A 27757-nucleotide genomic window follows, 5' to 3' on the forward strand; every position below is an offset into this window, starting at 1 on the left:
GTTTTCTGTCCACTTTCGGCTGCTGAGAAGCCAATCAGTGGCAGAAACTGAAATCAATAGGAGCGCTTTCCGCGCATACATGCAAGAGGTCTAATTAGAGCCCCTGGAACTCTTGCAGGGATCTGCACTGTTGCTGGCCTGCGGTTTGGTCGAAGACATCTACTGCGATCATAGGACCTGGGGTACGGGGAAATAGTACATACCCAATAAATCCCTCCATGCATTGTCAATGGAACACTGCCCATAAGTGGGCAGAATGACCAGAATGTCCCATTAAAGATTTCAGGGAAAAATTGGCTAGGAATAATGTTTAGTTACCAAATTGTTCAATTCAGCATTGTAAATGGAAAGGGAAACATACAAAAATGCTGTTCATGCGCAAGTTGTCCCTTTCAATTGACAGATATTTGTCACCTAGGTCTTTACTGTTTCACAACACCCTGCCCTGCGTTTCAACAATTCTATTATACATACAATACATATAAATACAGTATACATGCATAGGCAGGTATACACTGATTCAGCAAAAGGACAGGTTAAACCAGAGAGATAAAAACCTAAAAGCCCAAGAAGGAACAGGACAAATCCAGTTTGCATCCCTCCCCTTCTGGGAAGCTGAGCCCTGTAGCTTTGTCCAACACACACACCTGAGTGATGTCACTAAAAGAAGGCTGTGCCAGGGACACAAGCTTCAGAGAAAAAGACAGGAAGTATTGTGTGGGAGGGGAATGGACACTTCTTACTGAGACCTACTGAGATTATCTCCTCCAAGACTGCTCAAAATCAGCTGGTAGAAAATGAATTTCAGACACTGAATCACTGTGGATTTGTGCTCATCACATTCATCTCATCTGGGAACCAGAAGCTAACAGGTAAGGAGTCGGGAAAGGGTTAAAGAAAAAATTGGATCAGGAGAAAGAGCAAGACATTTTTTATTTTTTTTGTGGTTGAGCAAATGACTGATTATTGTGGCTACAGTTAGAGTAAGTGTCCGTGTTTCTAAAGTTAAGCCCTTTAGTTGTTGTTTGTGATCTGTTTGTTTTTCCTTATGGAACGTTCAGATAATGACTCATGGAATGTTTGGAAACTTTTGTTTGTAAATAATGTGTGCAGAGCTGTACTGCAGGAAAAGCATTCGCTGCAAATGCATTTGTAAATGCATTTTTTTTTATTTATTATATATGGTTTATTTTTTTTTCTTGAATGGCAAGCAGATATTTCCAGTTTGAGATCCAGCTTTTATCTGGAGTGTTGGAATAGTTTCATAGTGACACATTTCTTCCTTATCTGGATTAGTGTTTAGAGGGGTGTGAAGAGGAGCCCCCTGTGCTTTCTGGAGCCTGCAGGATTTCTCTGTGCATGTCATGCAAGTCTTGGTATTTGCTGTTAACTATTAACCCTCAGGCTATCGACAGGGTTACCCAACACCCTTTGTAGTTTAGGATTACTGTTCCTATAGCTTTCAGTATATTCATGGGTATAAAGTAATGTTTAGGACAATAGCCAGAGACTCTTGTATGACTATGTATATATAATATTGTATTTCCAATATATTGTATTTTTTTATTTTAATATCATTTGAATCCTGGAATTAAACTAAAATTTAATTATTTTTTTTTAAAACGGTCATGTCCTTTCTGATGGTAGGATTACCATGCATTAAGGGTATCCCTTTGGGTTAGGCAACACATATTAACCCTTTGGGCTGAACCTACAAGCTTTTAAATGGTTAACGTAGCAGCACTTTAGAGAGTAGGCGCCAGTAAGTTTCATTTCCTACCAAGATAATAAAGCTAAACTATGTAGTCATTCAGAGCCCTGGTCATGAAAGGGTTGTTGATCACTTTAAATACCTCTTTGCTCACTATTGAATATGTAACCAAATGTTCTGGGTTTAGACATATCTTGCAAAAAAAAAAGAAAGAACATTCTGATGGTTGCTATGGAAATTGCTCGAGATTAAGGACTTTGACCATGAACTGCTGTAGTGTTCATAAATAAGGCCGATGTAGTTTTAGACAGGTGGTAGTATAGTGATACGTACCTGAGTGAGGGATTGCAGGACCAATCCCAGATGACCATAATCCTTCCGGAGTTTAAGAATTCCCTAATTAACATGTAAACGACTTCCTATCACCAATCTAGGTATATCCCTGAAATCCGGATCTGTCTCTAGCCCAGGAGCTCTTGATTTGGACGCCCATTTGGCTATTTATATGGTGAAAGTCCCCTCCCATTAGCAATTTTGACAGGGATGCCGACTGACCGGAATTACCTTTTTTAACCATTGATTCTTATAAATAAATGCATTATTCAGGGCAGTAGCAATTTTTAATTCAGAATGTAATAGGTATTTTACATAAAAACTGTCAATCGGCTCACCCGCCATTATGCTATTTGAATTGTATCTTCAATTACTCGACATGTTCAGGTGAGACGTGAACTTTTTTTGTGTCTTCTTGGTTATTGTAACAGTTGCAGGTGACCTTGAGCAGTTGAGAGGTAGCTAGTTATTATTTTCGAATCCTCCCCTTAAAGATTTTATTTTCCCAATCAGCGTTGCCTCCCTCCGGCTTTGTTTGTGTGATCTGGATCTACGGCTTTTCATTCTGAAGTTTACCTGCGAAGTATAAGTTTGCACAGAATGGGTGTAGCTGCTTTTGAGAGCTTTTGTGTGTTTTTTTTTAATGCGTTCATGAAGTCGGTTTCAGAATAAGCTTCTCTTTACCTCTTCGCCAAGACCCTGCGATACAAAGTGCAGACAGATCAGGCCTGGGTCTATTATTTTAATTATCTTATATTTAAGCATGGAACATTTTGAACTAAAAAAAAAAACATTTCTTAAATTATTATGCAATGTGCTGGATGTTGTGGATTAGTCTGTATCACCAGATCTTACTAATTGCAATACATATAAAGCGACGTGCATATTGATGAGGCTATGTAAATAATGATATTATGTTACATGCGTGTTTTATGGAATGTATATGATCTGTCATTATTAGAATTCCAGATTACCTGGCAGCTAATAAGGCCGTTTTTGTGCATTCATGAACGCCTATCTGGAGAAGGCAATGTCAGCATAATGATCAGATATCCTGTTGTAAAGTCTTTGTAGGTTTAATTGTTGTTCATGGTAAAAGTTAGCTGGAAAGTGTTCCTATCTGTCCTGTTTGGGAAGCAAATCTCCGTGTCCCTTTTTCCTCCCGACGTCCCTCCTTTTCTAGGAAAGATTTTATTTAAAAACCGTTTTGAGAGACACTGGTATTACAACTATGGTTGGGGTTCTGTTTAGCGGCCTTTACCGTAATGTTGTTGTGACCGCTCTTTCTCTGCTACTTTGCTTATTCTGGAAGATGTTTGCATTTGGTAACATGGTATCCCAGCCCCCTCGCAGAATAACCCATAGAACCATGTAGGAGGCCCATAGGCCATCAGTACCATGTACTGTCTATTCTTGCACTAGGCCACCATGGATAATGAGACCCAAACGGTGGAGAAATGGTTGAAGAAGTCAAGCTACGTTCGCTCCCCAAAATCATACGTATAGAGGGCCTACACACTTTAGCTTTACTATCTACAATCCCCGTTTATTTCCTTAATTGTGTCCTTTATTTCATAAAGCAGGGAGCTTAACAACATCTGTTTCTGTTTAGGCCTACACTAAAAAGATTGATCAAATATTTAAGGAGGAAAAAGGAGTATTTGGGGGGGGGCTTGAGAGAAATTTGGGGCTTAGTAAGGGTGGCCATGCAAAGTATTTATAACCTAATCAGTAGTGGTTTTTTGTACTGTTAAACACCATATAAAATGTGCAAAGCCTGCCATAATGATATTATAAAATCCCTGTTCAGAATGTAAGCAGGGAAGTAACCTGAATGATCGTTAATGATTGACAAGTAAGTGCCATTTAACAAGCACACTCATTTTAAGAGGCTTTCTTATCCTGATTTTTTTCTTCGCTCTACAGCCATTGAGTAAATAGTTTATCATAATATAAAACCTGTTTAAAGTGTCTGAAGTGTACAATGCTACTGTGCGTCAGCTACATTTTAATATTAATCTTGTTAACGGGTCCGTCATGTCAAAGTCCCACCCAGCGTCCTTATGTCCTGACCTCTACGGTGCACCCCGTTCATCTTAAATTATCTTGTAATTTTTGTAAACAAAATAAATATATAATATTATTATTATTATTATCGAAGGTATTTATTAACAGACACCTAAATGTCCTGGTCTCTTTACCAATATAATAAGGCAAAATGGGCATTATTCTCTAAAGTATTTAGTAAATTAGTTAAAAATCGAATTTAATGAGAATTATTTTACCATTTAAAGCTATCCATTGAGATAACATCCCATTAACCACTCACTTAATGTTCAAATTAATTATAATTACTGGCATGCTGCTTAGCAAGTGTCATTATACTTTATGATTAAGTAATATAATATATTTTGTTTTCTTCTCAGGATAATGTCGAACAGATATTCGGACCCTGGAGTAGGTGAGAAATCGTATCTGCTGTTTGAGAAGACAAAAACTTCGGAAATGAGAGCGAGTTCAAATTCCTTACAACGGAGAACTTTGGAAGCTATAGATAATGCTTCCTACGTGCCAGAGCGTTCGCCCTCGCCATCACCCGTAGAGGCTCACAGGGTTATACTCAGCACGGAGAGCTTAGCCGCACTGAAGCTTGGAACCCAACAAGTGATTCCAAAGAACTTGGCTATAGCCACAAAGACCAAGGTCCCTAGACACCACAGTTTTGCGGCAACACCGTTCAATAAAGAAGCGGCCCGCAATGATCCAAAAAGGATGTCTGCGCCAGATATGTGTCCAGATGATGACCTTGATTATGGTGGAAGCTTAAAAAGAAATTTAAGAAACCAATCTTACAGGGCTGCAATGAAAGGATTTAGATCTGAAGAAGATGAGCCTCAAAGGACTATGTCCACCCTAAAGCCAGTGTTAGAAGATCCATCCGCTCCTCCTCCTCGGAGTCCTGGTAGATCCAAGGTATGTTCTGGTTTCTAAGACACGATTAACAATGAAAGAACCTTGAGGCAAAATCTGGCCATCATCATCCCTGTAAGAAATAGAGTATGGTGGGCGAAAGTACTTTTCATAACGTTAGTTTTGTTACAAGGCGGCTAAAAACACTCTGTAAACAGTTTACATGCACACTGGGGGTGCAGGTCCCAACACGCACATGTTCTCTTCGCTGTGGTTGTGCTAGGTGTACAGGGCCACATATCTTGGGGCCCAGTAAAAAAAACCTAAAGACAGGACCCCCTTGACCCAGCACATACTCACAATGGAACCACCGGGCCACCAGAAAGGGGTCATGGTGGCCCCAAAAGCCTGCAGGAGTCCAGAAATGGATAGGGGGCTGTGAGAGACAATGAGAGAGGGCATTGGCAGATCAGGGAGACCAGATTCCCCCTGCTTTCCCCAGGCCGTATACACAAGTACAGGTCGTACCCGCTGATCTGCTTTCTAGTTAGTTCCTCCCGTGAAAAAACAACGTCCCGGTTTGTGTCATAAGGAGAGCATTGTCTGGTGCTGGTTGAGAATTAAGGTAGACTGCCGAGTCTTGGAAGGTTTATTTACCAACCTAAGGAGGTTGTAATAAAATGTTTTCTTAAAAAAATATATATATATCTTAATACCGGTATTTAAATCAAATTGTTTTAATTTGCCAATCACCAAACCCTATTATTGAGAGTTTGCAATTGATGAGCTGTACTTCTTTGTATCTGTTTTATTACGTTACAGAAAACTTTTGGAAGAAAAACAAGGCAGAGACAAGCAGGCTCCTTTAAAGATGGTATGTATATAAATACTGACTAATGTATTAACATGTTGTAAATGCCCAATCATTTTATGGGGGACGTATTTGTTAAATATGCTAGACCTGCATAATTCCATTAAAAGTATGATTGATGCCCTGTGAATTACTGCAGTATATAATTAACTTTATACCCTTGTTTTAATGATCGCTAATAAAAAAAATTCTGGACGAGAATTAGGAGTGATTGTGGTTTTGTGGCGCACAGACATCTCTGCCGCACAGTGTGGGATTTTGTGGCATTGCTAGACAGACTATTAAAATCACTGATCTTTTTTTGTTGGGAACCTGCCTACCTGTCTGGCACTTAAGAGGTTAAAGTTACGACCATTGATAGAGTAGGATAAGACGTCTTCATGTCACCTTGTTCGTCTACTCCAATGCCGTCTTAGTTGAGGATGATGGGCTATGGTGTTAAAGTCACAAAACACGCCAAGTTTTTCCACCCCCTCCAATCCCTGCTCTCCCTTGGATTACTCTGCTGATGGCAATCTCATCCTCTCGTAGCACGAGCCGTCTCGTTTCAGCAAGCCTGTGCTTGAATGTGCGCTCTAATTCAAACACAAGTTCTCGGGTCACCTGGAGGCCATGTAAAATCGTTCTGCGTGTTTAATTTGTTCGATTTGTTTTCTTAGCCTGTTTTTGTTTAAACAAATCTATTAGACTTGATTGTACGCTATAACGTTCAAACATACGAACAGCAAGCGCTGCAGGTTAACATTTAATTGGGTACTTTATTCATGATGTTCATGCTAAGGGGACTTCAAAGGACTCATTATTCCAATTTAGCTACATTTTATAGAGCAGGGTACTGGCACAGGAACCGTAGAGCTTATGGAACAGAACAGAGTCTACCTAATATCAGGAAAAGTATCTGTAGCAGGATGATGATGATGGGAGCTTCTAGAATGGTAATATGACTGGCGTTGACATCTGTATCTCAGTGTGATGCGACTACTCCTAATTGACTTGCTGCTCTCTTCCATCTCATCACATCTTCCTTAAAAAGACCGACAAAACCAGTGAATAGATGATGGGTAACTTAATGGGGCGGAAACCTGCAGAGAACAGTATATTAACAGGTTTAGCCCCCCCAATGAGGGTTTCTAATAGATTATTTTGATCTGTAAACGCTATTCATTTAGATTGCTTTAAAATATATAATTTTGGATGTTTATAGCACTTTTAATAACTCTGCCTGGTTGCTGCCTCAAGCTATTCTCGTTGATTATGGCCAGCACAGTTTTTTGGTTTTTTTTGTTGGGTTTTTTTTTAACCTCTACATGTTAAATAAAACCTGTTTGTTTCGTTTTTGTTTTTTCCGAATGGAATCCTCGCTGTAGCAGATTTGATTTCTGAAGCTGCCGCACGCAGTGTTTCACATTAACGTCTTAGTTTTTGTAGTCTTTTCCCTAGGGTGATATTAGTGGCTCAGATGAAGCGTTGTTGCTCCTCGTTGGGACACGTCTCCGATTTGATAGATGCTCGTGCATGGCTTGTTGCGAGGCTTGCTGTAAACACCTGGGAAATTAGGGTCTGAGGACAGATGGTCCTCTGTTATTGGGGAAAAGGATGAGTTGTGTACAAAGGTTATGTTGTGTAAGCGGAGATCCGTAATATGTCAAAATATCTCAACATTTTAGTAAATGGTCATGTGCGATCCACCTGTTTGAGGAATTGACTGTCCTTCCTCCAACTCATCAGAGTCAGACCAGCAAGGAAGCTATTAGAATAATGGTGTTTGGCTGGAAGGAAATGGGTGACCAGTAAACCTATAGAAATTGATACATTTATAAATTTTTAATTAAAAATAAAAAATGAATCGAGAATGTGACCTCTCAAAACAATATGATTCTTACTTTGTCCCACTAAAGCAATAGGATGACGACCAATATATACCCGATGGATCGGTGCCACTGTCACAAAAGACCCCTGACTTTGATTAACCCTTTGATTAGCTTGTTCATTTCTCCAGGCACCCAAAAGACTAACAGTGCAAGCTATGCAACAAATAACTTGGGACTGTAGTGTTCTGTATTACCAATGTATTTCCAACCTGTACCCAAGTCTTGGTATGTCTAAGGCTCTCTCACTTATTACATATCATTGTTCTGATAATGTTTCCAAACGTCGTAGCTGGCCTTAATGCTTATAAAATCATGGACAAAACCCTGTTGGGTCCAGAGAACTCAAAGGTTTTAAGGCAGCCATCCTGTGTTTTGAATGGAAGAGTCAGTATCTCAAAGGCTCTGTTGTTGTTGTTGTTGTTGTCTTTTATTTATATTGCGCCAACAATTTCCACAGCACTTCTTACAATACGTATATTCAAGGGGTATGACAAGACGAGAATTGACAGACTAAGACAAACCGATACATTAGGCGGAGAGAGCCCGGCTCACAATCTAGTGAAAGCATATCGTGTTCTGTGTAATCGTTCAGAAGTGGAGCTTCTGGATTAGTGCTGGACAAGGCGTGGTGTCCGCTGCAATTACATTGCTATCCGGTTTCCTTAAAGCACATCCGTGATCACGTATTTACCCGGGTTGGGCAAAAAGTTTTTCTGGATGCAATAAAAACGTCCTCCAGAAAATAGCTGCCATGTCTGTCTCTTTAAAATCCATCCACATATTGAAAAGCTTGGAAGACGTTTCTTCTTGTAAATATTACGGTGGCCACTTCGGAGATTCGTGTTAAGAACAAGGCTTATGAATCTGACAAGTCAAGCGGCCATGGAACCTAAAATGTTTGCGCTATGATAAACGAAGTCCTGTTGATACCCTCGCCCAGCACGTACATTCATCCTGCCCCGTGTAGGGGTATGTACCTTTTTTTTTTTTTCCTCTGACCAATATCTGCACAGTAGCTCCTCGATTTCTAAAACTTAGCAGAGATTGAAGTTTAATGTTTCTGGAATTGCCCCATAGTATGGGTTTAGACTGTACCGTGTAAGCCGTAGAAAGATTTAGTAAAGATAATACCTTTTTGGGGGGGACTGAAGCCTAATGGATTGCAAGCTTTCACGACTAGGTCTCTTCTTCAAGCAGATTATGCAGTTGGAACAGAATTTGCTCCTAAATGTATCCAGTAACATGCAGACTGTATAAAATAGGAGTAATTTCTGCTTCATACGGAATACTTACTGTGTTCCTTATCTTTTGATATCTCCTGATATATTTTAATCTTTAGCATAGACTATTCAGCTTGTTTAGCTAATTGTGCAATTCCTCTCTCCTGGAGGCTGATAGACAATCATTTTCCTCCTGGATCCTTTGTTTTATGGTTATTGCTCCAGAAAATCGCTGCGTGACGGTGGAACATAAAGCACCGAAATAACTGGTTGAAGGTGGAGATAGTGTTTTGGTCGTACTGTGGATTTTAAAGGGGTCAGTAACTATGTGGTGGGATTATAACTTTATCTTCAGCTTCTATAATACGAAAGAACCCTATTAATAGAAACATTTGACGGAGGATAAGAACCACTTTGTCCATCTAGTCTGCCGTTGTTTTTTCTGCTGTCTATCAGTCCCTTGCCTCACCTTAGATTCAGCATAGCCTTATCCCTATCTGGCACACACTTACATTTCCTTGCTATATTAACCTCTATCACCTCAGCAGAGCGGCTGTTCCATCTATCTACCGCCCTCTCAGTGAATAAAAAAAACTAGCATGCCTTTCCCCTAATTAACGTCATTAAGCCAAGCTGGTCTGAAAGGTTAATCCTACAATGTAATATTTTACTGTTATATAAGTGTATGTATGTGTGTGTGTGTATATATATATATATATATATATATATATATATATATATATATATATATATATATAAATAGTGAATTCCTTGAAATTAAGTTTTTTATTTTTTTTAACATATTTAAAGTTGCTCTTGGTGGTTCAGGGCAGCTGCACTATCCATGGATTGTGAGAAACTGTAGTATTTATTTTTATTTATGTTTACCACTCATTGTGCTCTAAAAAATACAAAATACAATTTATTCTATAATATAAATATAGATATTTGAATCTGCATCCAGGGCTAAATGTATAATTTTTTGGTGTGTGTACATGGTGTTTGAACTGTACACTTAAATACTTTGTGTATATGTGTGCCGCTACAGACATTTTCGTGTTAACATATACCCGGATCCACGATGACTAATTCTTCACATGAGTCGCGTTACAAGCTGCCGGGGTTGTAAAGTGTGTTTTTTAAGTGAGGTATTCATCAAATTGCACAATCCCTTTAGTTCTGATGCTATAAAACTCCCAAAAAAAAAAATATCATATCTAAGCCATAAGTTTGGTCTGAATGCCATGGGAGTCTAGTCTCTAATCACGTTGTACGGTTTTAAGATGTAAATGGGTATGTGTTCATATTTTGACCTTGGGCTGGGAGTGTTCCGCAGTAATTGTCATGTCGCAAAACGCTGCGTGACATGTAACAATACGATGACTTGCTCAACTACTTCGCAAACAGATCTTGCTGTTCACATAGCTCTGATGTCTCTCTTTAAGAAGAACAGTCCCTCTGCCATAGTAACATTTTGATGATATTTGCATGGGCCGACCTAACGACTCTTTCTGCCTGTTTAGAAATTGGAGACTCTCTAAAGCCAAAAAGCCTTCATGGTCATCTTATTTTGGGCCCGGCATCAACTCTTTATGGTCTCTACGCAGTAGGGTCCAGTTTTCAGTTGCACGTTAAGGCTCGGCATGTTTAATTTAAGCTCTAGCATTGTCTTATGGAGGGCGACGATGAACTGCACTACAGCCGAGGCCTACCCTCTGAGCCTGACGTGTTACATTCAACGCCTTGCTGTGACATTCCTTCATGAGCCGAAACTGGACAACAGTAGCCTTGCAAGAATGAGTTGTAACTAAAAATGGATCCTGGTACAGCTGGGGAGAGCGTGATCTCTGGGGTTTTCCGTAGACTGTCTCTTTCAGGCTCGGCTTGGATGAGGAGAGAGAGTCTAAATGTCCCTTTGCTCTCTCTCTTTGACAAAGCTGGTGAAGAAACCTTGGGAAACTTGAAGGATATTTCTGAAGGCCTCCTTGTCTTCCTAAACCGTATGTTCTCTTCAGATCCTAGGCTGTACCAAGATTACAGAGAGCGAGGTCTCAACTCCAACAACCAGGAGTCTGACGACGATCTGCTCGACGATAACGCAGTCCAAGTACCAGAACCTGACGACGCCATCGTGGTTAAGAACTATCGTCCTGCCCAACTTATCTGGAGCCAGCTTCCTGAGGTTCGTGGCTTTGGACAAATAATGAAACTAATTTTAGGTGTTTTCTAGTAGCAGGAAATGTCCTTTTCTGTTTTTATGGTGTGTGTTGTTTTTATTTACTTGTTCTGTTTGTTTGTTTTGCATATTTGCTTTTTAACCCCTTCGTGACAAAGGCTGATTTTACTTTTTGTACCCTTCGTGACAATGGCCGTTTTAACATTTCTGCGCTGCTCGTGTTTAACTGTAATTTTCTTCTTTCCCGTTTACTGAACCCACACACATTAGATATTGTTTTTTTCAGGACAAGAAGGGCTTTCTTTAGATGACATTGTTTTGATTGTATCATATTATTTACTATTAAAAAAAAGTATAAAATATGGTGAAAAATCTATAAAAGGTAATAAAAAAACTTGCTAAATAGATTCTACTATTTGTCCTGAGTTTAGAAATACCCAATGTTTTTTATGTTTTTTTTGCTTTTTTTCTGCACGTTATGGAGCAATAAGTACAGGTAGCGTTTTGCTATTTCAAAGCCATTTTTTCCAAATCTGGTAATTCTTCCCTCCATGTGCCATTTCGGGTATCTTTGAAGCCGGCCAATGCAATTTACCCCATCAAATCGTATATTTTTGAAAACTAGACAGCCCAGGGTATTCCAAATGCTGGTATTTTAACCCTTTCCAAGCACTTATTCTACCATCAGCCTTTGTCAAACTTTATGGTAGCAATTTTTTTGCATTTGTTTTTTCACACACATTTTACTTTAGGTATGAATAAACAGGTTCTGGTATATGTCACTATCATAAAGCACCCCAATATGTGTTTAGCAACATCTCCTGAGTACAGCGATACCTCACATGAATGATTTTGCCTGGCTGTTTGGGGGCAAAAGGGCCACATTTGGGGCATGCACATTTTTTAATGTTGAACTTTGGCATTTGGGGATCCACTGCCCATGCCCTATTTGGTACATCTTTGAGCCGGGCCATTTCAGTGTGCCCAATAAAGCTATATATTTTTGAAAACTAGACACCCCAGGGTATTTTAAATGCTGGTATTTTAACTCTTTGCATGCACACATTTTACCACCAGCATTTTTTCAAAGTTTGCAGTAGTATTTTTGTGTGTGTATTTTTCCCACACACACCTACTTTATGTATGAATTTATATATGCCGCTGTCACACGACACCCCAATATGTGTTCAGCAACATCTCCTGAGTACAGTGATACCCCACATGCATGAGTTTGTCATTTTTGGGGGGAACTAAAAGGCCACATTTGGTACGTGTGCAATTTTCTAATTGGAAATTAGATGTGTGGCCATCCTTTCCCCCGTGTTAATTGGGACCTTGTTGAACCTGGCCAATTCAATTTACCCCATCAAATTATACATTTTTTAAAAGTAGACACCCCATGGGCATTTAATATGCCAGTATTTTAACTCTTTCCATGCGAGAATTGTTTTAAGCTAATATGCTAATTTTAGGACTTGCTCACAAAAATATATTTTTTATATATATATTTTATTTTTTTTGCCTTTTTTTTATTTTTTTTACATTTTTTTTCAACTTGAAGGTTCCCCTGATAGTGACATCAGTATGAAATTATTTTTACATTTTACTGGTTTTTTACTATTTTTTTTCTAATTATTATTAATTTTATTTTATTTTTAAATTTTTTTTTCTAATCACACTGTGTTTAGAAAGCTGAGCTCCATTGACTTGCATGGTTGAATGCAGTACCTATATTCAACCTGCAAGTGGAGCCAGAGTTCTCTAGAGGGTCTGGAGACCGTCTAGCGAACTTTTTAGACTTTATTGGGTTTTTTTCCCGGGCCGCCGCCATCTTGCTGATGGCGAAGATCACCAGCAGCTGTCCATCCCCAGGTAAGTGTTTGGTGTCGCTGGATGCCTCCTGATCGAGGCATTCCAGCGACACCATTTAAGTTTAGGAGGCGATCGTTGATCGCCTCCTAAACGCTTTTAAAACGGGCGTCCGCCGCCATACAAAGTATGGCGGATGTTGATGCCCCGGGGAGGGACCAGAGATGGCCCCTTTGTGCCGATAATGGCGTTGCTGAATGCCTCGAGGTCGAGGCATTACAGCAACGCCATTTCGGTGCAGAAAGCGAAAATAGATCGCTTTCTGCACCCGTTTAAAGACGTGCCGGTCCTTGCACGTCATTTGTCATTATCGACTTGAATTTCCGTGACGTGCCCGGACCGGCAATTGTCATCAAGGGGTTAAAGCGTCAAAGCCAAGCGATCAGTTGTATGATTGTCGCAATATTTAAAGCAGTGTTTTAACACACCCAGAACACGTGTTTCATTTTTTATTTTTTTTTACCCTTTTCCCCAAGATATAGCGCCATCAAATTCCATAGCGCTGTAAATGTACTTTATCTGTAGATTGATTCCCTATTTTATTTTCTTTTTCATTTTTTGTATTCTACTCAACCTACTGGCATTGAATGGGTTAAAACTTTGATATGATCCAACAGTGAGTAAAAACATATCTAATCCATCACATGGCAATTTTAAAAGATTTTTTTAATACCAAATTTGCATTTGCATTTACATTTCTTGTGTCTTCCGCTAAGACGATGATGATGGGTGGGCAGCTTTTTAACTTTTTTTGTTATTTTTTTGCAAGTTTTATTACAGGAGCAAAAACAAGAAATAGTATTTTTTTAGGAAAGCAACTTGTTTCACAGAGGTGTTCTCAAAGTTTTTGTGCATATGGGTTTCTATACATTGTAAAATACTCGTGGTATTTAGTTTAATGTCGTTGAGTGACCTTGTAATATTGTGTCAGTCCAGCGGAGGATGCTTTTATGTAGGAGTTATTCAGAAAATGTTTGCTGGTGGGAAGCGCGGTTTTCTGCAAAAGGGAGTCGATGGTCTGATTGGAATTGTGTTATTGGTGTGCTGGACGAAAACAGGAATTATATGATGTGGGAGAACTCACAATACAACTGCTTTCATTGAGCTAAATCCAAACAGGGAGAACGTAAGCAACTCGCCAACTTTTATCTTCAGCAAAGTGAATCTGAAGCATATAAAGCATATCTCCCAACATTGTAAATGCCCAAAGAGGGGCACTTTCATTTACGAGATATGGCTTCCAGAGATCAGGGGAGGAAAGCGGAACAGAGGGCGCTGTGCGAAGGTCCCGAGTCAGCTGCCCCTTTTATGCCCTGCTTTTAAAGACTGCCCTTGGAATGTAGTTGACACATAATAGCCATCATCTGTTAAACGCATTTATAGTAATATATTTGATCATAATGTAATGATGGGAGACACTTTGTATAGCGGAGGGAGTGACAAAGTACACAATAAGCATGAATTGACGTGACTAATTTTTGTGGTTATTATCCGTGATATTATCTATAGAAAGGGTGTTCTTATTTAGTACTTTATTATTGTGTTATTAAGTTACCTCATCCAGCGAGCCCATCGTTTGTAGTCGTTTGTACGCACCTCTGTCTTTATAGGAGATGCTAGAAGAATCTGACATCTGTGAATATTCTCTGTCCTCCGCATGTTGATTCACTGAGTTTCACTGTTTTGTTTGTGGCCAAAAAGAAAATGGATGTAGCCGTATTGGTCCATAGAAAAAAAATCTAAAGACTCATTTTTAATGTTAAGAAACACTTTTGCCAATTGGTCATAGTATGGCTGCTCAGACGCCATCTTTCGACTGAAATCATCAGAAAACGTTTTTATACCGCTCATTCTTTTTATGCTTCAAATTAAAATATGAATTTACCTTCCTCTCGAATCTCCCAATATTCCAACATTGTTTTCGAAGACCCAACCCGTGCGACATTTAATTGCATCTTAACACTAAAAACACATCTGCTGAGCACACGGTTATTTGAATTACTTCTTGAGGCCTATAGGTAATATATTAAAATACTATAGAAATCCAAATATATACAGCGTTCAAAAGTTGCTTGTCTCCAGAGAAATGTTGATATGAATTCCAAAATGCATAACTTTATTCTTTTTTGCAATTCAGTCAGTTTTTTTTTTTTTCAAATATTGATATTTTGTTTGTCTTTATTATATCATTTTTTTTATACTCCCATAGGTACAAGAAACCGGAATTCTGGATAGAATTTCACCAGAGGAACGCAAACGACAAGAGGTAGAAGGATGTTTAACCCCTTAAGGACCAGGCTGTGTTTTACCTTTTGTACCATTGGGACCGAGGCTGTTTTAATACTTTTGCGGTGTTCGTGTTTAGATGTAATTTTCTCTTCACTCATTTAGTGAACCCACACAAATTATATGTTGTTTTTTTCAGGACAAGAAGGGCTTTCTTCAGATACCATTGTTTTAATCATATTATCTAATTTCCCATAAAAAAAGTAATAAAATATGATGAAAAATGTAAAAAAAACCCACATTTTCTGACTTTTACCCAAAAAATCTTTTACTCATCCAAAAAAGCTAATGAAAAACCCTACTAAATATATTCTACTATTTGTCCTGAGTTTAGAAATACCCAATGTTTTTATGTTGTTTTGCTTTTTTCTGCACGTTATGGAGCATTAAGTACAGGTAGCGTTTTGCTATTTCAAAACCATTTTTTCCAAATCTGGTAATTCTTCCCCCCATGTGCCATTTCGGGTATCTTTGAAGCCGGCCAATGCAATTTACCCCATCAAATCATATATTTTTGAACACTAGACACCCCAAGGTATTTCAAATGCTAGTATTTTAACCCTTTCCATGCATGAGATTCTACCACCAGCCTTTGCCACACTTTGTGTTAGTATTTTTTTGGTATTTTTTTTTTTACACAAATTGTACTTTGGGTATACATTTATAGCTCCAGGTATACGTCACTATCAAACAACACCCTAATATGTGTTCAATAACATCTCTCGAGTACAGTGATACCACCCATGCATGGGTTTGACTGCTGTTTGGGGTTAAAAGGCCACATTTGGGAAGTGCGCTTTTTTTCCCCTATTTTGGTTAGTCTGTGCCTATGCCCTATCTTTGAGCCTGGCCACTACAATTTACCTCATAAAACCATATATTTTTGAAAACTAGACACCCCAAGGTACTTAAAATGGTAGTATTTAACCCTTTCCATGCATCAGATTCTACCACCAGCCTTTGCCACACTTTGTGGTAGTATTTTTTTTTTATTTTTTTTTCACACAAATTGTATTTTGGGTATAAATTTATAGCTCCAGGTATACGTCACTATCAAACAACACCCTAATATGTGTTCAGGAACATCTCCCGAGTTCAGTCATACCCCACATGTATGGGTTTGTCTGGTGTTTGAGGTTAAAATGCCACATTTTGGAAGTGCGCTTTTTTTTCCCCCCCATTTCGGTCAGTCTGTGCCTATGCCCTATCTTTGAGCCCGGCCACTCCAATTTACCCCATCAAACCATTCATTTTTTTAAATTAGACACCCCTTGGGTATTTGAAATGCTTTTATTTAAATTTTTCCACGTCAGGATTTTTGGGAAGATACAGCGCTAATTTTAGCACTTGCTCATAATAATAAACTTTATTTTTTAATTTTATTTATTTTACTCCTTTTGGACTTTTTTTTTACATTTTGCTGGAACTGGATAGTTCCTCTAAAGCATAATAATTTTTAAATGTTACCATGTTTTTTTTAAGCTTTTTTCTTTTTTATTTTTTTTATTTTTTTTTAAAATATTTTACTAATCACATAGTGATTAGAAAGCTGGCCTCCATTGACTTGTATGGTTGAATGCAGTACCTGTATTCAACCAGCAAGTGGAGCTAGAGTTCTCTAGAAGGTCAGGAGACCGTCTAGCGAACTTTTTCAACTTTATTATTTTTTTTCCCGGGCCGCCGCCATCTTGCGGATGGTGAAGACTGCGTGCAGCTGCGGCTGTGACCGCTCTCCGGAGCGGTCACAGTCCATCAAGAGGTAAGTGTTTGGTGTCGCTGGATGCCTCCTGATCGAGGCATTCCAGCGACACCATTGAAGTTTAGGAGGTGATCGTTGATCGCCTCCTAAACGCTTTTAAAACGGGCGTCCGCCGCCATACAATGTATGGCGGCTGTTGACGCCCCGGGGAGGGGCCAGACATGGCCCATCATGCCGATCTCGGTGTTGCTGAATGCCTCGACATCGAGGCATTACAGCAACACCGTTTAAGCTTAGAAAGTGATCATTGATCACTTTCTAAGCTTGTTTAAGTCTGATGACGTGTCAGGCACGTCATAGGTCGTTAAGTGACCGTTTTGCATGACGTGCCTGACCTGGCAATGGACGTTAAGGGGTTAAGAACAAACTTTGACTAATGTAAATTCTGTAAAATTCCATATTTGAAACTGAAACTCCAACAGAAAATGTCTGTACATCGGCATCGCCCAGCCTCGCCTAAATCTTCACCAGGATAAAAGTCAAGAATAAAAACAGAATAAATGTTGAAAAGCTTGTTTTAGCTTCATCTGCTTTTAAGAGTCAAGGCTTGTCATACACATCTTTTGTCACTGTAAAACCTGAATATATATATATATATATATATATATATATATATATATATATATATATATATATATATATATTACGGTACTTTGGTGTACCAGACAAACACTCTGACTCATTATATTACCTGTAGCAAACCAAAAGAATGGCTCAGTCTTAAATTACCCAACCTGGCACTCTAACCAATAAAAGGATATCATTGGAGAAGCAGTAGTTTATTGGCATCGCCATAAAGCATCATCTCAGTGTGGGGTTTGTGCAGGGAATTTCACCCAAAAATCACATGACCTGACAACAATGGCTGCCTCCAGAGATCTACAGATAAAGGGAGTTTATTGGAACAAACTAAAATCACGTTTTTCTTTTAAAGTTACATCACTGTATACAGCGCTACATTTAATGCTAACATTGTTTTTACTGTTCTACAGGCGATATTTGAAATAATTACCTCTGAATACTCCTATCAACACAGCGTGGATATCCTTGTCCGGCTTTTTAAGAAATCAGAGGAATTGAGGGCAACCATAACCGGCACTGATCACCATCACCTCTTCTCCAACATTACAGACATACTGGAAGTCAGCAAACGGTAACAATTCATTTCAATCTAAAAGCAGATGCTTTAGATACTGCAACCCAGGACCTCATGTGTTTTATACATGTTTTAGGGTGGACAACGTTGTTCCTAATACATATGATCAGCAATGACTTGATTGCCAAAACTCAGTCACCTAATAAGCTTGCTTTAGTTCCAGGGGGCAATTCACTGAACAGTGAGTTGTGGAATGAATGATTACATCTTGGCGCATAACTTGATCTATTTTATAGGGTCAACATAGACCTTTCTGTATACTGTATAGTTTAATGTAGAAAATATGGAGTCTTTAGTCAATGTTGACCACTCTTCTTGGTGACATAAGCTTTCAGGTCCTCCATCAGTGAAGGGACATCTGTGGTCCAAAAACTTTCATAGAAGGTATCAACTTCGACAATGAACTGATATTGTATGTTGAATCAAGTAAATATCCTTAACACAACACATTCTTGGTAGTCTCTATGGTGAATATTTAGAGTAGGAGTTTACGTAGCGCTAAACTCTGTCTCGAGGTAGCTAGACAATCCTGGTGATTCATAGTCATGGTGACCAGTTTTGATCCACTACATGAATGTCAGTCCCCAGGAGGCGTCTATATGGAAGATCGCTATACAGGAAACATTTATCTGTCGGCAGTATCGGGCTTCGGAGAGGAAGTATCTCCGTTCTTTAATGTCCTCACCATAATCGGGTCACAGCTGAGGAAAGAAGCCAATGGAAGAAACATCACACAATGATCGTATTAGACTGATAAACGGATATCTTCAGAGCCCGAGCTGGAAAAGAATGTGCAAAATGCAGAAGTCTTCATATTAGTTTTTTTTAGAAGCTTTGACATTTTAGGTCTATGAAAGGGGTACATTCTCTTACAGCGACTTTCCCAACTCCCCAATGTAATTATAGAATTCCAAGGATAAAACCCTTTGTGCACATGCAAAGGAAATTTATGACTAACATGTCTTTGAATGTGCATCGTTTTAGGTATTTAATCAGTTAATCTGTTGTTAATCTGTTGTATAATTCCAGCCATTCTAGAATCTATAGAGAATGAATTTTAATTTCCAGGAAAATGAGATAACTGAAAGCAAGACTGTCACAGCACGGAAAAATGAGACCGTGTCATCTCATGCCAATCAATTAAGCAGGGAACTATATAAACCCCGGCTCACTTCCACCATGAGACGGCCGGCTTGGTTGCAAGTTATCTGATTTTAAAAGCTTTGTTTATTTTGTATTAAAAACTGTTTTTTTCTTTTTAAATATTGAACATAGCAGGGGTCAGGAGAACGGCGAGTAATAGAAGGGAGGGCTGGAAACATTCAGCCTGGAAGCACAGCCATCTGATGATGAAGTAACCATAAATTCATATAGCACCTAACATGCTCAGAGCACTCTTCCTGGTCTTGCCCAACGCACGTTCATCAAAGGGGACATGGAAATCTCAAAGTAAAAGCACATAAAGATCCAGTCAGGGTGTAAATCTTGCCCCCTTCCAGCCTTTCTGTACTTAACCGCAAGATCTGTTTTTAGGCTCTGATAGTAAATGTTGATTTCTTAGTCAAAGGTGCTGTTCCACTTAGACTAAACAATCATTACTCTCTAATATATTAAGCAGATATCCGTTTATTCTTTGCTCTGAAGGGTTAATCGAGTAAACTTATGACAAGAGTTTAAGGTTTGTTCGACAACAGCCTATCAGAGCCTGCTTTTGTATCATATGACAATTAAATATTCCCTGAAAAATTATGAATGAAACCGTCCATTACATAGGTGAAGAATTTATATCTGGAAGAGTTTGGGGTTTTCGTATGGAATGAAAACACAAATGCACATCTTTGAAGAAGAGAAAATAGTTAAGCTTAATGTCTGAAAATGCTAATACTAATTGGGCTTCAGTATAAAGAAAGAGTCCCATAACTAAAATGATTTGATCATTTTGTCTCCTGGTGAAGTAGAAAGATCTAACGCCAGCTAAAACACAACTGCTGTGTGTTTATTTCAAGGAACCGGATGCTGTTAGCATGATCATAAACATATCCAGATGCCTAACGTAGGTCATCGTGTTTCATGAACTGTCCTGTTTGTTAAAATTCCTTCTGGAAATCTGGATGATTTTCACAAAAAAAAGCCTGCCATTTGGGATTGTTGTCCATCCAGCCTCCCTGCCCGGACTGCTGGGCTGTTTCTAATCACATTCTGTCTTATTTTACTGACTTATTGCAACATTCCTAGCTGGGAGCCGCCGGCTGAAAATCACTGCCGACATCCTATTCCCCCGTCTCCTATAGAGGTCAAGAGATTGGAAAATATGTTTCAGAAGCGAATGTAACTACTTCCTTAAATATAAACTCACCAGGGACGTGAATCCGATACAAGATGTCTCCATGAAACTCGCGGAAGATTGTTTCTTCAAGAATAAGAAACACGGACTATTCTTGATTGGCCTGTGACCAAAATGCCGCACGTCGCCTCTGCATGTACCCCTGGAGGCATGGTTTTGGGGCAAAGTGGTAAAAACAATTGAAGCGTCAATAGGGACACTACATTGGTTTCCATGGCGACTGCATCACTTTTACTGTTTTGCGAAAGAATTGCTCCTCATACATAACCCCAAAGTTTATAAGTATAATTGGGTCCTGCAGTAGAGAATTCCCTTTAGACTGTAAGCTCTGGGGAGCAAGGCCCTTGGCACCTTCTCCGTGTACAACCTCATTGTGCTTGAACCGCTATGATCTCGATTGGAATATAATGTATTTATATAGGTTTATTATTATTATATATGAAAATATATAGTAAAGCCAACTGTTACAGGTAGATAAATGAATCAATGTAACGGGGTTCAGTCTTTTTGAGGGATTCAATTTGGCCCATAAGGATTTAATCTTTCACAAAACTGTTTTGTGTTTGTATAAAATTTCCTTTTAAAATTCTGATATGTTTTTAATATAAAAATGTGCTTTTGCTAATGAGACTAATTGTTTTCATCATATAAATATATTAAGCTATGAGCACCCAATATTTTGGTATTAAAAAACGGAAATTTGCCGTATCATGCCGTATGTATATGACTTATGCCATAAATGTTACCCCCCACCTGCCCTCGCCGGCTACCGCTGCTGTATTTACTTTTGTACTATACTTTCTATGAACTCTATGGAGGCTGCATAGCGTAGATAGGCCAGTTGGGGAGACCAAATGTCTCCATGGTAACAGGCCCATTGTGTCCAGGGAATGGGGGGTGTCCTGCTGCCATAAGCCTGGGCCTAGCCGCCCTAGGTTGGGATACATGGCTGCCTGCTACTCATCTCATCTCATGAGCTGTGTCATGTATAAGTGGTGCTCAGATCTGTGCTTCCTACATGCATATTCATGAAGCGATCTGATGTCTTCCAGGAACCCACTTCCTTTTTCAAAGGGAAGCTCCTGTCCCATTATATCGGATACGTTATGATTTTACACCAGATTCCACCTTGTCTTGTAGTCCGGCACATGGTTAATACAATAATTTATCAATTACGTGAAATGAGCACCAGGTGCAGGAAACTTTGAAAATCTGTGATTTTTATTTTTCTTGGAGATTTTTTTAGAAGAGGAAAAAAAAGCTCAGATCGAATGCTTTAAACATGTTCCTACTCGAAGGGTCAGGTTTCCAGCAATGAAAGAAAATAAATTGTCCGGGTGTATAATTACCTGTCTATAGATTTAACTTCGAGGACCTCGTATTTCCCGATGCGTCTCAGCTTGCACACACACACACCGTGTACACACACACACACACACACACATACACACATAGAAACTTCATTCTTTATTCTAAAAGGGTTTCTATTCTCTTTCAAAATCCAGGCCAAAGGGTGGGATCTGTACAATTTTGCGACTGTTTTTATTTACAGCTGAGGTTTTCGTTCTATGCCGTCACCCACTGCCTTGTGCTTTTTGAGTCTCAATAGTCTGATATTTCACACAAAAAAACCAAATTTCATTAACCCGGCGTTTATTCGCCGCCTTTATTTTTTTGCAGATTTTTTGATGACTTGGAGAAAAGACACAAAGACAACGCGTTCATCCACGACATAAGTGACATTGTAGAGTATCACGCCCTGAACCGCTTTCAGCCCTATGTGATTTATTGCTCCAATGAAGTATATCAGCAAAGGACCCTCCAAAGACTGCTGTAAGTTGGAATAAACCAGTTTTTAGGAGGACAAAGGGACAAAACCGTCATATCTCCTACAGCTACGCTGATTTGTGTCCTCTGGCAAAATAAGGTTTAACAGTTATCGCTGAATAGCTGTTTTAACTGGCAATTATAAATGACTAAATTATTAAATTGCCTTTTAAATTATTAAATTGATTTTGCAATGTATTATGGGAACTATAAGATGAACGCTTATGAGTATCTTATCTTTTTTGTTTGGCGGTTAAACGAAAATATTGTGTGTGTGTGTGTGTGTATATATATTTACATACATACACTATATGGACAAAAGTATTGGGACACCTGACCATTACACCAACAGGGACTTTGATGACATCACATTCAAAATACATAGACATTAATATAAAGCTGATATGAAGCTATAACTGCTTCCACTCTTCTGGAAAGGCTTTCCGCAAGATTTTGGAGTGTTTCTGTGGGAATTTTTGCCCATTCATCCAGTAGAGCGTTTTTGTGAGGTCCGGCACTGATGTTGGATGAGATGCCCGGCTCGCAATCTCCATTCCGGTTCATCCCAAAGGTGTTCGATACGGTTGAGGTCAGAGCTCCGTGTGGTCGGTCAACTTCTTGCACCCCAAACTCTTCCAACCATGTCTATGGAGCTTGCTTTGTGCGCTGGGATGAAGTCACGCTGGAATAGAAAAGGGTCTCCCCCCAAACTTACAAAGTTAGAAGCTCGGCATTGTCCAAAATGTCTTTACGCCCCTTCAGCATACTAGACATTTTAGACGATGGTCTGCTTCCAACTTTGTCTAGTGATTCTAGTGATCCATTAAATGTGGGTAGTTGATTGATTTAGTAACTAAGGGGGCAATTACTAGGTAGGGAATCTGCATTATCCTTATATTGTGTCAGTGATTAATCCTTCATAGATTCATGTGGATTCCACTTTGCCTAAAGTCCTGTGTTTGATGTAATATTGTTACGCACTTTTAACCCCTTTTTGTGTGGAGGTGTCTAACATCTTCTGTACCAAGGAGAATTATTGGGGTGAGATATCCTGTATAATTAACAAATTAATTGTTGAAATAATAATATAACTGCAATTTGATGGGTATTTTAATTGCCTAGTACTTAGTAAAGGGAGTAGGGCTAGTGAAAAGATTCACCTCGATTATGGAGCCATAGTTGTAGCCAAGGTTTGGCTGAGGGTGATGGGTTTTAATATGTGCCCATGTCCTGAATTTCAACCTGTCTATACTATATGGATTGCTCATCTCTGCCATCTTATGGGTAACGTTGGTAACTATATTTTTTTATTTCAAAAACCACTATTAGTCAGTGACTTTTTTGGTAGAGATTGTATACCGGAGAAATAAATGCTGAACCACGAATTAAGTGTTTTTGGAAGGGTTAATATTAATATTAAAAGTAAAATTGTACTGCCCTTTCATTATTTAAAGCATACTTAGCAAATATTCCTTTTATTTATTACTCATAGAGAAGGGGCAAGTAAATACTGGGGGGATATGGATGGATATATCCTATCTATAATCTCATCCATCCTCTATCGAAACATGCTTAATTTACCCATAAATAGTTTTGTAATAGTTCCTTAAAATATACTTTATTTCATTCCAGAGCCTCAAATGTAGCCTTTAAGGACGCTTTAAAGCAGATTGAAATTCTGCCGGAGTGCGGGGGATTACCCATGATTTCATTTCTTATTCTACCGATGCAAAGGGTTACCCGTCTGCCGCTGCTCATGGATGTAAGTATCTGTGTCACGCAGGTGTAATATCCTGATAACATCCCCTGTATACGGTGTTGTTGGTGAGATAAGATTATAAAGGGTTAACATTACATAGTGAAACGGCTCTCGTCTGGTTACAGGACGTAAGGTAATCATCTATGAACGCCAGAGCCAATGTATATTTCAGCCCACAAAGGGGCTGCCGTCAGGGCAAAGCTATTATTTTTGCGGTTTAGTTATTTTTTCCAGTAAGTAACAATAGTAACATTTACTGCAAATTTTAGAAGTAATGTACTTGCGTAACTTTTAATTAAATTTTGTTTTAATTAACACTTAAGTGTTTTGTTTCCTCTTTTCCAGACTATTTGTCAGAAAACAATGGTAGACTCTCCAGAATATGAAGCAAATACACGTGCGTTAAAAGCCATCAGTAAGGTTAGTAATATCTATATCATAAAATGTTTTTTGTCCATTTTTAAGTTTTTGGGGTTTTTTTTAAATATATTTAATGAATGCTTATTTTTTATTATTTGGAAACACAGTTACATTCAACAGTTTTTATTTATTTGTTATAAATTGTTAATCTGGTATAAACTAAATCTGATCACCGGCATTCTGGGGAAGGCTGTTTGGTAGCAAACATTCCATAGGTGATATTTTTTTAATAGGTTATGATTATTCTAATAAATTCTAAAGTTACCAAATTAATCTCTTGGTGTTAACAGCTGGTTAAACAGTGCAATGACGGGGCAAGAAAGATGGAAAGAACCGAACAAATGTATACTCTACAAACCCAGTTAGAGTTTGGCAAGATCAAGGTAGGAACATAAACGGGCTCGATAAATCCGTAACATTTTATATATGCAGCATTATGAATAAGTAATTATGAACATCTCCCGAAGGTCTAATATACACACTGTATATACGTGATGCAACATATGGTTTGGTCCAGCTTGGGTCTCTTCTTAAATTAGACAGTCTTGGGTGGTATCGGGTGTACTGTGTGTTTTGGGGTAAATCTAGCACGGAAGTCGTAGAGATAGGTAAAGGTGCTTTCATTTATCTTGTTGGGTGAAAAATCAAACCCATATCCTCGCTTATGTAAAATTTATATTATGTTCGGATTTTTCTCAGGATGTTGAGTTCATTTTGGTTTCTAATAAACATGGCCATGACATCATTATCAATTATGTTCAGATATATCATTCAAAGATATTATTGGTGAAAGCTTCATCCGGGTGATATAATTCCCCAATATTTTATCTGAGACTTAATAGTAATAGTAATACACGAACTCTGGTTTTTATTACATAGCCGTTCCCACTGATTTCTGCTTCCCGCTGGCTGGTCAAGAGAGGCGAACTCATCCTCATGGAAGAATCTGGATTATTCCGGAAAGGCTTTGGGAAGGCTTACTGCTACCTCTTTCTGTTCAACGATGTCCTAATTATTACCAAAAAGAAAAGGTAAGTAAGATTGCAGAAAATGAAAAAATAAAGGATACGTGCCTTCAGAAAACTCGCAATCCCACCGTCGTATATTTTTATTACACCTATCGTTGGCGGTCGTGAAGTTTCTTCATCCAGGGGATCAGTTTAACGCCTGCATTGAGATATCAAAAAGAGCTGAGGAAGGTGTCAACATCTTCCAGTATTTTATTTACTTAAAATAAGTTACCACAAGAGGACAGAGGTCTCCGAAGGCACATCTTCTCTCTCATCTCAAAATTCAATCTTCTTCCTACCTCCATTGTTTGTTGTAAAGACTGCCCTCCCCCTTATTAAAAATTAGTAAATTATTATTATTTATGCTTGTTGTCTGTCATTTACAGTGAAGACAGCTATCTAGTCACGGACTACGTCAAGAAAGATCAGTTTGCTGTGGACAAGTTTGACAATGGAGACCCCCAGATATCTCCTCCTGTAAAAACTGGAACCCTGGGCAATAGAAGTCCATCTGGGCCTTATTTGTTCTATGTGACTATGAAGAAGAACAGCGAAGGGAAACAGGAGCAGATTGTACTGGGTGCTGACACCTTGTAAGTACGTCTTGGAGATTTTCCCTAAACCTTCGTTTTTCTTATAAATGAGAGATTTAGGAATAATAAATACATTAGGAGACATATTTTTGTTTTGAAGAAATAATCCAAAAATGTCAATACAAGTAAAAATAGGAATAATCCATGACTTCCCAAAGAAACCACCAGGGTTTGCATGATGGCTGTGCCATCGGTGGCTGAATATGGAGGTCGTCTATTTAAATTCCATGGAAGTGAAAGAACTAGCAAAAACATCCCATCCTAAAAAGTGTAAATGTGAAGTTCTTTGTTGACCTAAGTGTCGTAACATTTCCTAAATTGCACGTGTAACCGCTTCCTTATTGCTGTCATGTTCTGAGTGAATGCTAATTCGGAATGTTCACCTGACAGACGATAATAAACTATAAGTTATAACTATATGATCAAGTTATAATTTAGTTTGTTTTTTTTTCTTTTAAATTATATATTTTTCCACAATGACAATGCCATCGGCTCCTTTTATCCATAAGAAAATGTCGTACACAGTAACAGAAGACTTGGGGGTACAAAGCAATTACTAGTTGAGTTACTTGAATGTATCTCTCTCTCTCTCTCTCTTTCTGGAGGAGTGACAGAGCGCGATGGATCACTGCGCTGGAACTAAAAGAAACCGCTAAAGATGATAAAACCAAGAGAGAAGGTAAGACAGAGACCTTTGTTACAGAATATGGAGTCCTTTTTGGTTTTCTTCCTGGTTTCTAGTGTAGGAGAATACAGAGATCCGTGGCTCTTATACAAAAGAGTTTTCCCGGGGATTTTCTCCATTAATGCAGTAACCGGGAATGCCAGGAAATTGTATTTCTGACCCTGGCATCCAACAAAGGAACCATGGTTGAGATGGTGGTGGCGCAGACAGTAGACCGAGATCAAAAGCTCTACTATCGTATGTTCTTCTCCTCATTAAATTCTGCTTACTATTTCAGGTCTGCGTCAGGTGGAGATCACAAAGGCGTTCTTTGCCAAGCAAGCTGATGAAATATCTCTCCAACAAGCCGATGTGGTGTTGGTTCTACAAGAAGAAGATGGTAATATACCTAAAATATAAGTGTGGAGGTGCCCTGAAACCTATACAAAAAATACAGGAACACATCTCATAATTCCTAGATGATACGGGGAGTAGGTGCATTTAACGTATGTAAACGTAAAGAGCGCATAGAAACATACTGTAATATGTATAAAAAAACATGGGGTTATAATCTCCTATTACTATTACTTTTATTAATACAATACGTAGTAGAACTGATAATACCACCTTTTGCAATCATGCAAGTTCTAGTAACAATAAAACCTCGTATTAGAGGAAATTTGTGATTACAATAAGTATCCCCCCACTTTTATTTCACAAGAATTTAAGAGAATAAAAAAAAAAAAATGATGAATTTCTACTCAAAGGCTTTTTTTTTTAATTTTAATCTAATTTTAAGTAATTTGACTCTAATTCTGGCATTCTTTCTTTCCATCAGGGTGGTATCAGGGAGAGCGACTGCGCGATGGGGAAAGAGGCTGGTTTCCACAGTCAAACGCTAAAGAAATCACCAACCAGACAGCCGTGCAGCGCAACGTCCAACGTATGGAGAGGCTGAGGATCGAGACCGACGTGTAG

The 27757-nt window shown here is 38.7% G+C and overlaps 1 protein-coding gene across 1 annotated transcript; it reads left to right on the forward strand.

Annotated features, from left to right (window-relative positions):
• The first annotated feature begins 4474 nt into the window (after positions 1 to 4474).
• LOC149278355 (rho guanine nucleotide exchange factor 16-like) lies at positions 4475 to 27757 on the forward strand. Its single transcript, XM_089502089.1, has 14 exons — positions 4475 to 5017; positions 5777 to 5828; positions 10932 to 11098; positions 15171 to 15227; positions 17999 to 18159; positions 22187 to 22339; positions 23966 to 24095; positions 24438 to 24512; positions 24803 to 24895; positions 25392 to 25543; positions 25909 to 26115; positions 26721 to 26794; positions 27078 to 27179; positions 27618 to 27757. Exons 1-14 carry the CDS (start codon positions 4475 to 4477, stop codon positions 27755 to 27757), a joined length of 2106 nt encoding a protein of 701 aa, XP_089358215.1.

The sequence above is a fragment of the Sceloporus occidentalis genome, unplaced genomic scaffold (assembly GCF_023333645.1).
Source record: "Sceloporus occidentalis isolate IW3139 unplaced genomic scaffold, rSceOcc1.0.p SCAF_193, whole genome shotgun sequence".
Lineage (NCBI taxonomy): Eukaryota > Metazoa > Chordata > Lepidosauria > Squamata > Phrynosomatidae > Sceloporus > Sceloporus occidentalis.